Below are 14,178 nucleotides of genomic sequence, written 5' to 3'. Positions count from 1 at the left end.
ATTAAAAAGATTAGATATTTTAGACCGACCCTTGGCTTCTCCATCCTTTGATCTTAGTTCAGCAAGGGATCTCCTACCTCTTCTCTTACTGTGTTTAGCACAATCAGGAGAGTCTTTGCTTCTATCAGAGCTGAGGATGCCTAGAAAATTAGGGTTATCATTTTCTAAGTTATCTAATGCTACAAAGAGTTCATCTATTTCTAAGTCAACTCCAGTTACATCCACTAGATTTTTGACAAAGAGATCCCTTTGTCTTTCCAACTCCTCATCATCATAGATTTCATCAACCAATAGGTCCATGAGGTCGTTTACTATTTCTTCCCCTACAAAATTGGCAATGATATTAACTTTCCTAGCGACTCGATCATTCTCAGATTCTACAATTGGATCAGAAACAACCTTTAGGGATGGAGGGTAAACCTCTGCCTCCTCAAGGCCCTCCATACTTGAGACTAGAGAGATTGGTTGATCCTGTAAGGATGCCAATCCTGGATCCAGGGAAAGCCTAACCAGCTCTGCTGGTTGCTCTGAGGCAATTAGTTCCATTGAAGGGGGAGACCCCAAGGGACCAGCCAATCTGGTGGAATGAGAGAGCTAGATGATGACATATTTGTCAAGCCAAGCTGCTTTTTCTGGGGGATAACCTCATTGATTTCACCATCTTCCAGATCTCTATCCCCAAGAAGAGAGTCAACTATAGGTGATTTATAGTTGGTAGTGAAGGAAGAGGGGAGCAAGAGGTCTTAACAAGGGAGCTATGAGGATATAGGTTCGAGGTAAGACGATTAGGGTTAATATCAATCTTATATCCCTCTAGGGTAAAACCCCCTCCTTCCACGAAACTGAATGGAGCGCCATTAGACTTGAGTAATGATACTAGGAAAGGTTTCTCAGAGGGAATCTTCCTTGGCATAGAAACTTCGAAAGGGCCATTATAAAAGGGTAATTCTAGGATTAAACAAGATTTATCACATTTCAGAGTTATAGGCTCTAACGATTTAATGTTGATATTCATATTGACGATCAAGAGCTGGTTAAAGAAGCTTAGGGCTGATTTTTTGACTTCTACGAATTTACCTATTTTGTTGCCTATTATTCTTAAAAAGTCGTTATTGCGCAATTCTATAGGGAATTTATCAAGTGAAATTGCTCTATTAACCATACATGAATTGAATTGAGATGGGAGAAAGAGAGGTTGCCATTCCCAGCAAATGAACCCTAGACCTTTAAATTTTAATATATCCTCATTAAGTAATGAATTTCTGAGATTCTGATTACCACATTCAATAGCTATGAAATTATCAGGAAGGATGTCAATTTTTACCTGGTTATTGAAGGAAGATGACACCCAGTTAGCAATTTGTTTCGACGGGATCCCCCAGCCTTTCCACCGAGCAAAGATCATTCTATCGTTGCAGTGCATTTGATACCTAGCATGGGTATAATTATCAATTTCAATGACTAACCTGTTAGGAGTAGCTGGGGAATTTGAAGGTGGATCCGACATAGGGTGCTTATGACGGCCAGAGGTTTCCTTATCCTTTGATAATTTACCCAGGGATTTTCATGGAGGAATGAAGTGAGTAGAGGAACTCTTTGGCTGGATAGGTTTTACAAAACCCTCCTCTCGACAGTGATTGGAAATCCTTTTGAGACCGTTTGGTTGCCCTAATGCCCTTTTGTGGCTAACCACATGTCAATCCTGATCCTAGCCCTTGTAAAGAGGAGGGGGAGCCCTAGCCGCATTACCCAGAGAGTATTTTGTTTTTGCAAAGAAGGCCTCTTGATCGCCGGTCCATGAAATGACCCTACCAAAATCCTTAGTCCCAGAGTTGTTAGCCAAAACCACGAATCGATTAGCAGGACCTCTGTAAATTCCCCGCGGTGGATAAGAGCACTCAAAAGAGGATGTCGATGAATGGATGCTAAGAGTCGGTCTAGGGTTCCCTTGTTTTCCATACCAACCAAAGGCTCCTGCGACAGATGCAGGGTTTAATTTTTGAGATTTCGAGACCTCAATACTGATTGGAGGACCCTTAGGAACCCTAACCGCCTCCTTGCATCTTTTATTCAAAGAAACCGGAATGAAATTTGCCCCTGTAGCGCAGGTATTTAAGGCTTCAAATTTGTTTGCAGACCCCACCTTATTACAATGGGTGAGATTTTGAGGTTGACTAGTTTGCCCAGGTGAGCGCTTGGCGAATACAAGAGATTTCTTCTGCCTCGTTCCTTTCAAATTTGCAGTCAAGTTTTTTAGTAATCCACTTTTCGTGGATGCGAATTTTTGCAGAGCCATTTTTTTTCCTTTGTTACCCCCAATACTATGTTAATTCCAAGAATATCATTTTTATTTGCCAAACTTTGTTAGCATGGTAAATTGATGAATTAAATATTTTCAATTAATAATTCAAAAAAAAAAGATTGAACAGAAAGAAACTTGAATTTTTTTTTCTTTTTTCTTTTTACCTACAATCATCTCATAAACAAAACATTGAAACTAAATATTAAATTTGCAACCCTATTGGTATGGTAAGTTGGAATGGTCGGAGAGATAAAATTTACTTTGTGTTTTTAATTGAAAATTCGCCTCCAGCCATAGAAAAATAAAATAAAATTCCTTCTATTGAATTTGTTTCTAGTCTTTGTCATAAAATCATTTTGTGTATATTCGCAATCATATCATTCCATGAGATGGAATCTCTTTGAGGCATGTGAAACATTTGAAATTATAACGTAGTAGTAATCTACCCTTTATAGTGACAGGAGATTTTGAAAGCAACTATAGTATGAATGAATCTTTATCTTCTAGCCTGATAAAATTTATTTCCATTTAGGGTTCTTTGTTCTAAAATTTGTTTGAAATCAATAGCGACTTCTGGTTGCTCTTTAATGAGACTTTTTAACTACTACATAAATGTCCCTTGATAATTTATTTATTCACCACCTTAAATATCTAAGATCTTGGTATATAGGAAGGAGCAATGAAGAAATATTATAAATAGGTAAGAATGATGAAATCCATCAATATTTTCTATTGTGTTAGTTTTTTTTCGAATGAATGTAGTCCAATAAAAATCCACATTTGAGCATACTGTGATCTGCTCACCTCACAGAATATTTGATGTGCTGATTAGCAAATGAAATTCATTGGAGTCTTATGTGTAAAACTAAGACAAACACAAATGAGCTTGGAATAGAATAATAAGTCATATTAAATTGATTAAATGAACACCAGACAAAATTTCTTGCCTAAAGTCTAGAACAAATTCAAAATCGCAACCAATATTTCATCTAAGAAATAGCTATTCAAACATTGGTACATTCCTTGCTTCGTGAGTCACGAACTCACCATTAACACTTTAATTTAAAATTTTATAAAAATTAAGTTGCACATGTCGAAACTGCCTTGAAGCCAAAATAGAAGTTATTTATTTGACTGGGTGTTCACATGACAAAGATAATAGTATGATATTTGTATGCTTGAATGGAGCATAAATGGAGTTGATCATTGATGCAATTGGTGCTATGAGAAGGAAAAAAATTTTAAAAAAAATCCTTCCTTTTTTTGTGCGTAGTCTAGTCTTGTTTGTGGCTTAATTGAACAATGTGGCTAGAAATTATTGAATTAATTGGCCAACAAAATATATGTGTGCAACCTGAACCATTCCTTAAATTTATTGAAGACATGGCCACATTATCATAGCAAAATATTAGATTTGTGCAGCCTGAATCGTGCCTTAAATTTATTGAAGATATGCCAACATTATCATAGCAAAATATTAGGTGTGTGCAGCCCGAACCGTGCCTTAAATTTATTGAAAGATATGCCAACATTATCATAGCAAAATATTATTATTATTATTCACCTCATGTTTAGCATTACCCAACATATAGTTAAAAAGTTCCTATCATTAAATATGAATTTAATTTTGTCACCTTTTAGGGATTGATACTAGAGGAGGGGATGTACGAGCGTCAATAGGATGAGAACTCTATATATGAGGATTTAGAATTAATAATTATTCTTCACTATGGTTTTGAATCTCTGCATACAAAGCTATGACATGTCAAGTAGAATGGAAACAAAGACAGGAAGTGAATTGATAAGGAATAAATGACTGTGGAAGTGTGTCTTACCTCATTGAGTCTGTGCCTAAAGTGGGGTAGTATTTAAAATAATAATAATAATAATAATAAATTTATCAAGCTCAAATTTACTTACATTAGCATTAATTTATCAAACTTTTAGGCAAACTAATCCAATGATTTTAAAATAATGATTATAGACAATAGATAAGCATCTAGAAATGTATAAGATGATGAAGGGTTTCGTAATGCTATTATTGTTCAATGACGATACTATGATAGTGTGCAAATAGAAAAGGGAACGGTCATAAGTACAATAACATAAGTGAAAAGGTTGATGTGGGATTTAATTTGAATTTTTAAATTTTTAAATTTTAAGTTCAAGTTTTCATGTAGAGGCAACTGGGTGTAATTCCACACATGCAAATCTTATCTAGTTTAGCAAATGGAAGATTTGAATCAATTTTTATGGATGAGTGATGATAGCTAAAAATAATAATAATAAATTATACAAGTTTGAAAATTTCACCTATATATATTTTTACTCCATATTGATGTATATGTGTATTATTATGAAGATATATAAATCCGACAATCAACATGGAAAACATTTAAGAATACAAAGATGGAAAACAAGTGGAGAACAAGTGTTGTACCCTTCTAAAATGAGTGTTTTGTTGGAAATTTGTAAAAGATAAAATAATGTTATAAAGAGAACATATTACACGATAAGAAAATAAATACAACTTGCTTGAAGAATACCCTTAATAAAATACAATTAAAATCAAGAAAGAGATTATGTCCAAGATAAATATGATAGGTATTTTCAACTATGTGAAAATATGGAAGGAGAGTTTAAGGTTCTTACTATTCAAAATGGTTGATTAAACTTTCTTTAGTATGGAAGTATCTATGAAACTATCATGCCAACACATAACCCATTAATGAAACATTAATGGCATATATAAAGCCCCCTTAATTGATTGTATATAAAGGGTGCATGAAGTTGTAGTAGTGGATAATGTAAACATGGTAACATTTATGAAAGTATAAATCACTAGGCAAAGTAAATAGTCCTACCCAAATTGAAATTAGAAATTGTATCTTCTTAGTAGATGCTCCACATTTTGCAAACCCCTTTTTTTTTGTATAAGGTATATACATGAAGCTATAGGTTACATCATGGGCCCATAACCCTTAGGTCACAGGATCACTTTTCTCCTAAAATTAGTCAAATATTTTTCTATTAGAGTACATTGGTTAAAATGATATAATAGTTTACTAGATTTAGAATTAAAATGTTTCTCGTACTCTTAGACATGAGGACATGTGTATTTTTTACAAGGGGAGAAACCACCTCTAAAATTTCAAATACTCATCGATCTTTCGTAGTGACGAGAAAATAAAAATTAAATTTTTTTTTAAAAAAAGGCTATGAAAAAAATATATATATAAGCAAGGTCTTGGCTTATCTTCACAAGTTATAATCCATCTCAAGGTTAATAATATTTTGGTAGATAATAGTTATATACTCAAATTAAAAAAATATTGTACTACATTTTGAAAGAAATGGGAAAAGCAACAAATAAAGTGTGTATGGTATCTTTGAATCATAAATCTTACTAGGGATCACTACTATATAGTTTTCTTGTAAATTTTACCATGAATTTCCTATAAAACAACAATCTTTAACCATCATCAGAAGATACCAATATCCTTGTCAAGTGTCATCTCATCAAACATGGGTGTATATAAATCATCATTGTTATAGATAAATTAACTTTTAAAACCAACTTTCATCCTTCGATTAAAATAAAGGAATGATTAAACCTAATATTATGTTTTAATAATTTGATTTTTTTTAAATATTTTTAAGATGCTTGGTAAGATTACTATATTTTAATTTATTTTGTACTTTTTTATTGGACTTGATCAACCCAATAACTTTGTACATGTTTTCCGTTTGATATATGAAGGATATTCATGTAGGCTAGAATGCGTGAATATTGTCATATCGTTTTGGAATGTATGTTGAGTATATAGATTGTATTTTTATAAATTATGGGTGACCATATATATAAGACATGCATGGTAAGTGTTGTGTGCTCCCAAAAGGAGCTACATGAATGAGTAAAATGATTAAACACAAAAACTATAATAAGTTCTCCAAATGCATGATATTTAAAGATGGAACAAAAAACATATTTAAAAGAAGCTTTGTGAATTAAATGATGAAAAGAATGTAGGTAAATTAAAATATAAATAGAAAAATAATCAAGTATGCAAATATTCAGTTAATGACTACATGTTTCTCTTTGAATTGTGATGCAGATGCATCTCTTTCTATCGAGGACAATAGCTAAATTACAAGGGGAGAAATGTTATGTGACTTTTTCCCGTGAAAGAATTTGTAATAAAGGAATATATAAATTTCAAAGTAATTAAGAAACATTATTATAATGAAAGGGTGCGACTTTTGTAACCACCCTTGGGGTATTATTAAAAACCCGTAAATTAATAGAGAATGGGGGAGGAGGCATAGGAGAATAATACAGAGAAGGATAAATTGAAAGGAGCACAAGAGAGGGGATAGTTAAGGTCTGGTGGTTGGGCATTGAGCATTGGAGAAGGGGCATATAGTGTGTGTCCAACTCAGGATATAGTGTACGCCTGGGAGTGTCCTGGCCAGGGCTGTGTGCATTTCATGTCATGAAGGCATGTGGGGTTTTGTGTAAGAACCATGTTTATTTCATGTCGTGAAGGCATGTGGGGTTTTATGTAAGAACCGTGTCTTCCTGGAGTGCTCCCTTGCCTGAAAACCCTAGGCCTGTAAATAATCCTTTGCATGCCAGAAAGCAGTTTCTCGCAATTTCTCCTAGATTTACAAATATGTATTTATCAATTTTGTGTATAGTCATTGCCCTAATGTTTCACTATTGCATATTATTATTATTAATGTTTTACTATTTGAATTATTGATCTAATTGATGTTTATAAAAGTTCCTTCTTGTATATATTTTTTGCATAAATATATTATGTTTTTAATGTTTATTTAATATAATTTGTGAGTAACTTATCTATTATTACATTAATTAAATTAAATGATTAATAAATTACCTTACTTTTAAAACTATTTACATTGGGTAAAAAAGTGAATTACATTGTCTATCACTATTTGTCATTCGTTTGAGGCAAGAAGAAATAAAACTATATTAACTCAAACCAATTGGCATACTAGATGTTGGACATGATATGATTAAAAAGAAGCAAAGCAAAGGATTTTTCTCATTCATTTTGTTTCACCAATCACTAGTTCTATTGCAAAGAAGAATTGGATAGCTTTCATTTAGTCAATCCAATGAAATAGGTTGCTCTCAACAAGTAAAGAAGTTAGCATTCAAACACAATGCCTTACAATTTCTAATCAATGAAGTCTTCAATATTGCCAAAATTCAATTGCATATCAAAATGTTCATCCCAAAAATGTCACACAAATTGATGAGGCACAACGGATAATGGATAATGTTCTATTGAATGAGACAACTGACATTGGTTCAAACTCATACATCCATTTTGTTGCAATGCTAGCTACTAAATATTGGGAATAATTATAGATTTTTTTATTTTTGTCATTTTGTAATTGAAACTTAAATCTTTTAATAATTTATATGCACATTAATAATTAAAACAATGAACACTAGTGTAAAGGGTTTCAAAACCCCTTCGAAACTTGATTTTTTCTTTAATAAAAAACAATAAAGGATTAAAGCATCGACATTTTGTTAATTTGTGTTGCCTATCATATAAAATCTCATTTCAACTATTTTTAAGTAATTGTCCCCTACCATCAAAAAGCTTTTGTCAAAATTTGATCATTTCAAATTTCAAAGCTATATAGTAAGCATGATTAAATTGGCTCTTAGAACATACAAATCGACATAAGGGAATCTATTTTACCTAGATAAGGGCCTATATTCAATAGATATCCATTAATTGTTTTAAGTTCATTTGAATTGGTCCATACAAACATAGTAATTTACATTTCTTGTGTTATTTTTCTATGCAATTTCTTCAATTTGATAGCTACTAATTTCTTGATCTTTTACAAGACATCTTCAATGATCTTTTGGGTGGTAACCATCATTTTTAGTTAGAAAATACTATGTTATAAGGGAGAGGGCCTTATAAATGTGCACCCCTAACTTCATGCTTCTCAAAATCTTATGTGAACTTTTCAAAATTTTCTCAATTTTATATAGCAACTTACTTGTCAAGTCCCCTACTTTAAAATTTTCATTTCAAGTCCACATTGTCAAATATGATGCCAAATCAGCATGCATTATTGTGAAGATGTCCCAATAGTTCCAAATTGTGATAAGACCAATGGTGCACACTAAGTCATGTTTACTTGTGCATTGATGTGATATCACATGATTGATTATTTTTTGAATTTTACAAGTACTTTTTTGGGGATAAGCATTGACATGACATTTTAAGGGCACCATTATTGATCTTATTTTGTCCAAGTACCATTACATGTATTGGTACCCACTCACCTATTGATCCCTCTAAACATTGTAGCATTCTTTACTATTGAGAAAAGTTTTGTGGCAAAACATGTCTATCATATTTTCTCCTCTTTTTTAAAAGATTAAAAAAAATTAGAAATATGGCTTATACAAATCTTACAGACAGAGGCTACCATACAATTCCTTTCAACAACCACACTATAAATCAATAATGAGAGAGCAAGACACACATTATACAAGCATCTAACAAAGACTACACAACAAATAATGATATATACTCCAAAAATTTTAATATAATTGTATCATAACGGAGAGAAACAACATCAATTATTTCTACGTTTCAGACAGTACAGATTGACTGCAAATACATTGAAATTCATTTATAATGTACAGACACGTGCTATAATAAAAACCATCTCACTTACTAGATTTTTTAATTTTTTTTTAGTGTCAACTGAAGGTCTTCAAAAGCGAAGAATGTATACACGTGCTACCATCAACATCAGTCAAGAAATCCAAGAATACGGTCTTCTCAGATGACCTGACCTTACACTGTAAAATTAAAAAAACAAATAAGGTGAATCATTTGCCTATACCCAGGTAGTTTCCTCCATTGAAGGTGCTCAGCTATGCACAGGTGCTTCTCTATTTTAAATACACTGAGATACTAAAACAAGCTTCTCTGGATTTACTCTAATTTACGGCTTGTCAGATGACCTTACACTGTAAACCAGGGTCCGGCTCAAAAACCAATCTGGTGAGTCACTTGACTATAGATCCATGGTGTCTTCCCGCATTGTAGAAAATCTTCTGTGCATTGATGCATGTCTATTTTAATTACACCGAACCAGAAAAAAAGTACTATGAATTTACTCTAATTTATTGGGGATGCACGACTTCAAGCTTCTAAATGAGTTGCGACAATAATCATATAGCACATGAATTTCTTCAAGGGAAGCACGATGCCTCCCCATTAATTGAGAGGAAGTAGATTTCACTCTTGGATACCCTACAAAGCATCAATGAAGCATCAGGAGCGAAGGAAATATTACATATACAGCCTGTAAGGAACTGTCAAGGAAATCAGGTATTGGTAAAACATCCACAACAAATTCATACCGGCTTAGCTTCTCTCTCTTCCTTGTCAGCTGATAATTGGTTATCAAGATACTCCTTTCTGTGTTTACGTTGTTTGCTGTATATGACCCAGAATATTATTGAAAACATTACACCAGCTGAGATGATTACCAATCCTACGTAGACCCACTTAAGATGTTTGCGAAGACCAGGGCAGTCTTCTCTGGATATGGTACTGAATGTATCCCTCACAAACGTACAGTCCTCCAGGTTTACAAGAAATGGAGTATAGTGGTACAACCCATAGCTGATATTTACTGCTGTTACCAGTTGACTGTAAATACTTGGTGTTATCCTGCCAGTTGTTACACAAATTCCAGACGACGAAACATTGCAGGTGTAATTTTGCCAAACCTACAATTGCAAATAGAAATAACATCAGACATCTAAATCAAGCATCTTATCAATTTTTTAGAACCTAAATAGTACTTAGCAATAGCCATTGCAGTTACCTGTGGTGCATCTGTGAAATTTACTTCTCCAGCATTGCATCGCCGATCAGACAGCTGTGAATTGTAAGGATTGCAAAGGGTGGGCACTAAAGGACCGGATTGGTTATAATAAACAAAACCAGCATTTGGAGGAAAGTTTCTATTGGCAAAATTATTTAGCACGTTGTTGACAACATCCACTACTTTGCCAGTTACTTCCTTGCTTTGGTTTAAAGACTGATTTGCAGTTGCAGGATCCACGCAAGGAAGAATTTCATCAAGGGCTGTGTTTGCGTAAGGGTGTGCAACCCACTCTTCCATTGCAACACAAGTATCTGACACCGAACTGGAACCCAAAAACAAATTAGAACTTAGTCAACGACCATTGCTTACAAAAGTTAAGCCAAACTCCAGTAAAGTATTTTCCAGTAAATGAAATCATAAAATAAGTAAATGTCCATTCCTATTTCTTATAATTATAAATTCTACACAGCATCTGTTCAGAGGCCAAGTCTGGCCACAACAATTCATTTTGTAAGTAGTTAAAATCGCTTCTTATTAAGTTCTTCATAGAAGCAAACAAGTTTAAAAAATACTCAATATTTAGGTGTGTATCATCCTAGTCGCCTTTTTTCTAAGAGATAAGAGATAAATTGGCTGGTAATGGTAAAACTGACAAAAACAAGATTAAATCAGCCGCAGAATTCCCCAGTTAATAAATTCATTTTGTTCCAAAACAACATGCTCCTCTAGCACTTCATGTCTTCTAGAACTCTACTCCAGGCCTTCACGTCAAAAAAACATCGTTAAAAAATGAATCAACTGAGTATGTTACTTGAGAAATCATAATAGTCTCTTTGTTGTGCTTTATATGACGAACAGCAAGAACTAAAGCAAACATGTTTATGTCAACTAGTGAATTCCTTAGCCACTTAAAACAGCCAGTTTTTCATCAAGCATGCTCATCTAAAACTTCATATCTTCCGCAACATGCGTTGAAGGCATCAAATACAAATAAAGATCTGTCAAGAAGGTATCTAGCCTAACAAGTTTGCTGTGAAGAGTATAAGTAAGAATTTAAGGCAATTGCAAGTGCTGAGGTTGATAAGCAAGCTAAGGCTTATAACTTTACAGAATTATGGCAATGTTCCAGTGTATCGGGGGCCAAATGCAAATGATACTGGTAAATTATGGCCTAAGAAGTTAGAACACCTAAATTTTAGAAAAATACAGTTGCGTTAATTATGGTTTACCTTCCGTTTCTCCATCCAAAGGGGTGTGTGCAAAGGATGTGTGCTTGGTGAAAATCATAAGGAGACATTTGAGAAAAAAAAGGCTTTGTCAAAGGAAATACATCTAGGGTTTTTGTAGTGTTATACTAAAATTAATAAAAGTTACATATTATCAGAAAATAATGGCATTGAACAAAGGATGAACAAGAATTTAGCTAAGTTACTAGTTCACTTCCCTGCAGGCCTAGATTTCAATTCACTCTGGATACGATTACAGGGTTCAGTTCACACTGAGTGTGTTCTGGGTTCTGTATTTGCATTCCAGAATGTACCTGCGGAGATTCCATTGGTTTTTCCATAGTAAAGATAAATGCAGAACCCAAACATAGAATCCATTAGTTTTTCCATAGTAAAGATAGCAATTGCATTTTCCATTTAAGGGTGTCTTTTTCCATTCATGTACTCCAGATGACAAATAATTTTCTCAGGTGTATAAATGCAGGGATGGCCGGCATGAAAATTCTTTCGGCAGCATTTAGTTTCAAATTCATTGTCTCTTTCTGTGAAACAGAATTGACCTTCAATCTTTTCAAATTCTATAACTAATTGAAGTTCATTAAAAGTCCGCTACCTCACAAGCTAGGCAACAATATTCATAACCTACAGACCCTTTGTTTTTTCCTAAGAATTACTACTGCATTTCAATACTTCTCAAAAGTTAAGTTCTTGGTCTCTAACGTCCAATGTATGTTAACTTTTGCATTCTAAATGTGTGCTTCCTGCTAGTGGTTGAAGTCTTTGTAGTCTGCATGGGATATATATTTATAGTTTTATTTATTATATGCACGTTATGTGATTATCTGAACTTAATTCCTGTTTTTAGCCTAAAATATGTATATATTCATGATTATTATATGTTTTTGTATGGATGTACCCAACCCCTTCAAAAAAACTGTCATACCAGCATACCCAAACCCAAACCTGTAACTTCAGAATTTAGTAGAGATGGTTTGATGCATACTACATACAGACCAAAGATATGCATAGTAGCCTTGAGGTAACACAATCTGTTGCAAGAATATTCTTGATAGGCTTCCTACTAAGGATGTTCACGGCAAGACACCATAAAAGAAATGGTGCAGTACAAAAGGAAGAAACTTGATCATAAAGTCATAAAGGAGTGATGATAGTCTTCTTTATGGAGTCCCAAGCATACTGATGATGGGATACTGATCAGAACTAGATCAATATTTGAAGTGTGTCATCTTCAATGAGATGCTATATTTGCGGATTCCCTGATGTACAATGAGATTTCTATTATCCAAGTCAAGAATTCAAACAAGGGTGATGCATTAAGTTCCAATTTAGGAAGAGTGAAGGATTCTTCAAGACGCGATAAGATTACCTCAAGAGAGGATGCATCAATTCAGACCATGCATGAAAGAGATGTGGATGAACACTCCATTTTCTAAAGATGTTCCCACTTGTAAGTCTGAAGATTCCCACTACCATTAAGGAACCAACAGGAAATAGTCTTAGATACAAAAATGAGGGGCAAAGAGGCTTTGGAGCAAAAACATAGGCTGCTCACTTCTAGATTTGGGCACACAAATGATTAGTTTTCAAAGTTGCTGGGCTTGCTCAAGATACTGAAAGTGTCATCTCTGGGGGGAATGGGAGCTAAGGGGTAAAGGGCCTGTGTAGGCCCCTTCCTTTAGAAGATCAGCTTGAATGTCACCTCCCTTTGACCCAACCAAATTGAAATTTAGGATGGGGAGGAAGAGATGTTGTGGAGGGAAGTTGTGATGAACCCTTGCTGGTTCAATCCTTCAACCTGCTGTAATTTATTGTTCTTTTTTTGTGGTTTAAATATTAGAGATAGTCTTTCAGAAATAGACAAAAGTTGCAGAAGGGTTTCTTTAATTCTCAACACATATTGAAAGAATACATGAAATTAATCAACTGAAGCAATAAACTGGAGAATTTAGAAGCATACCCGTAGGTCTTTAGCCAATAAATTGAATTAAAAGAATTCAATCAGCAACTTACAAAGTTCTGATTTTTTATTCTGAAACAATTCAGATCTGCTCTTTGTTGTCGGGAATAATCATTATGTTATGTTGTCATATTATGTTTATGTTGTCGTTGGTAATAATGAGTTACGGCGGTCAATTAGTTAGACGTCCCGAAGGGCAATTAGACGCGATGGTTGGTCGCACCCCTTTGGGTATTATATATTGCATACCTTTCCTTTGTAGTGGCATCATGATAGTCGTATCTGGGTTTAATGTTATAAGCACTTGATGTACATAGACTGTTGAATTAATACAGAGACTAGTTATTTAATATATTTCCATTATGTTCTGTGCATTTACTTTCTGCATTTAATCGTTTACCCGTATGTGGCAAACACTCTTATTTAATACTCAGGCACCCAAATAGTGGAAGATGGCGCCAATAAATGAGCAAGCTATGTGTTTGGGAAAAGCAACCTCCAAACCACAAAAAAATTAACAGCAAAACAATAAATAGGAAACCTACAACAAATCTGCCTTGTAAGAAGCCAAATCTGCCCCAATTTAATTCAATTTGACTTCTGAATGAAGCCAACCAAACTGCAACAATTCGATTGATCTTTCACAATCTCAAAGCTACTGAATTCTGAAGAATGCACGCTCTCCAAAACAGGTCCAAACCTTAGCCACCATAGCACTAGCCACCATAGCCAAGTGCTCAGAAGAAATGTCAAATGCTCAATATCAA

General features: G+C 34.0%; 1 protein-coding gene across 1 annotated transcript in view; it reads right to left on the bottom strand.

Moving 5' to 3' along the window:
- Positions 1 to 9,018: 9,018 nt before the first annotated feature.
- LOC131039591 (uncharacterized) overlaps positions 9,019 to 14,178 on the bottom strand; it is a 44,766-nt gene continuing 39,606 nt past the window's right edge. The window contains exons 8-10 of the mRNA XM_057972381.2: positions 10,205 to 10,529; positions 9,735 to 10,106; positions 9,019 to 9,624 (exon numbers count right to left, since the gene is read on the bottom strand). Coding sequence (XP_057828364.1) covers positions 9,610 to 9,624; positions 9,735 to 10,106; positions 10,205 to 10,529 — 712 coding nt within the window. The 3' untranslated portion in view covers positions 9,019 to 9,609. The remainder of the gene's footprint in view (positions 9,625 to 9,734; positions 10,107 to 10,204; positions 10,530 to 14,178) is intronic.

Source organism: Cryptomeria japonica, chromosome 5 (assembly GCF_030272615.1).
Source record: "Cryptomeria japonica chromosome 5, Sugi_1.0, whole genome shotgun sequence".
NCBI classification, from domain to species: domain Eukaryota; kingdom Viridiplantae; phylum Streptophyta; class Pinopsida; order Cupressales; family Cupressaceae; genus Cryptomeria; species Cryptomeria japonica.
Note: the sequence above shows the minus strand (reverse complement) of the source record. Positions and strands in the feature narration are given on the sequence as shown.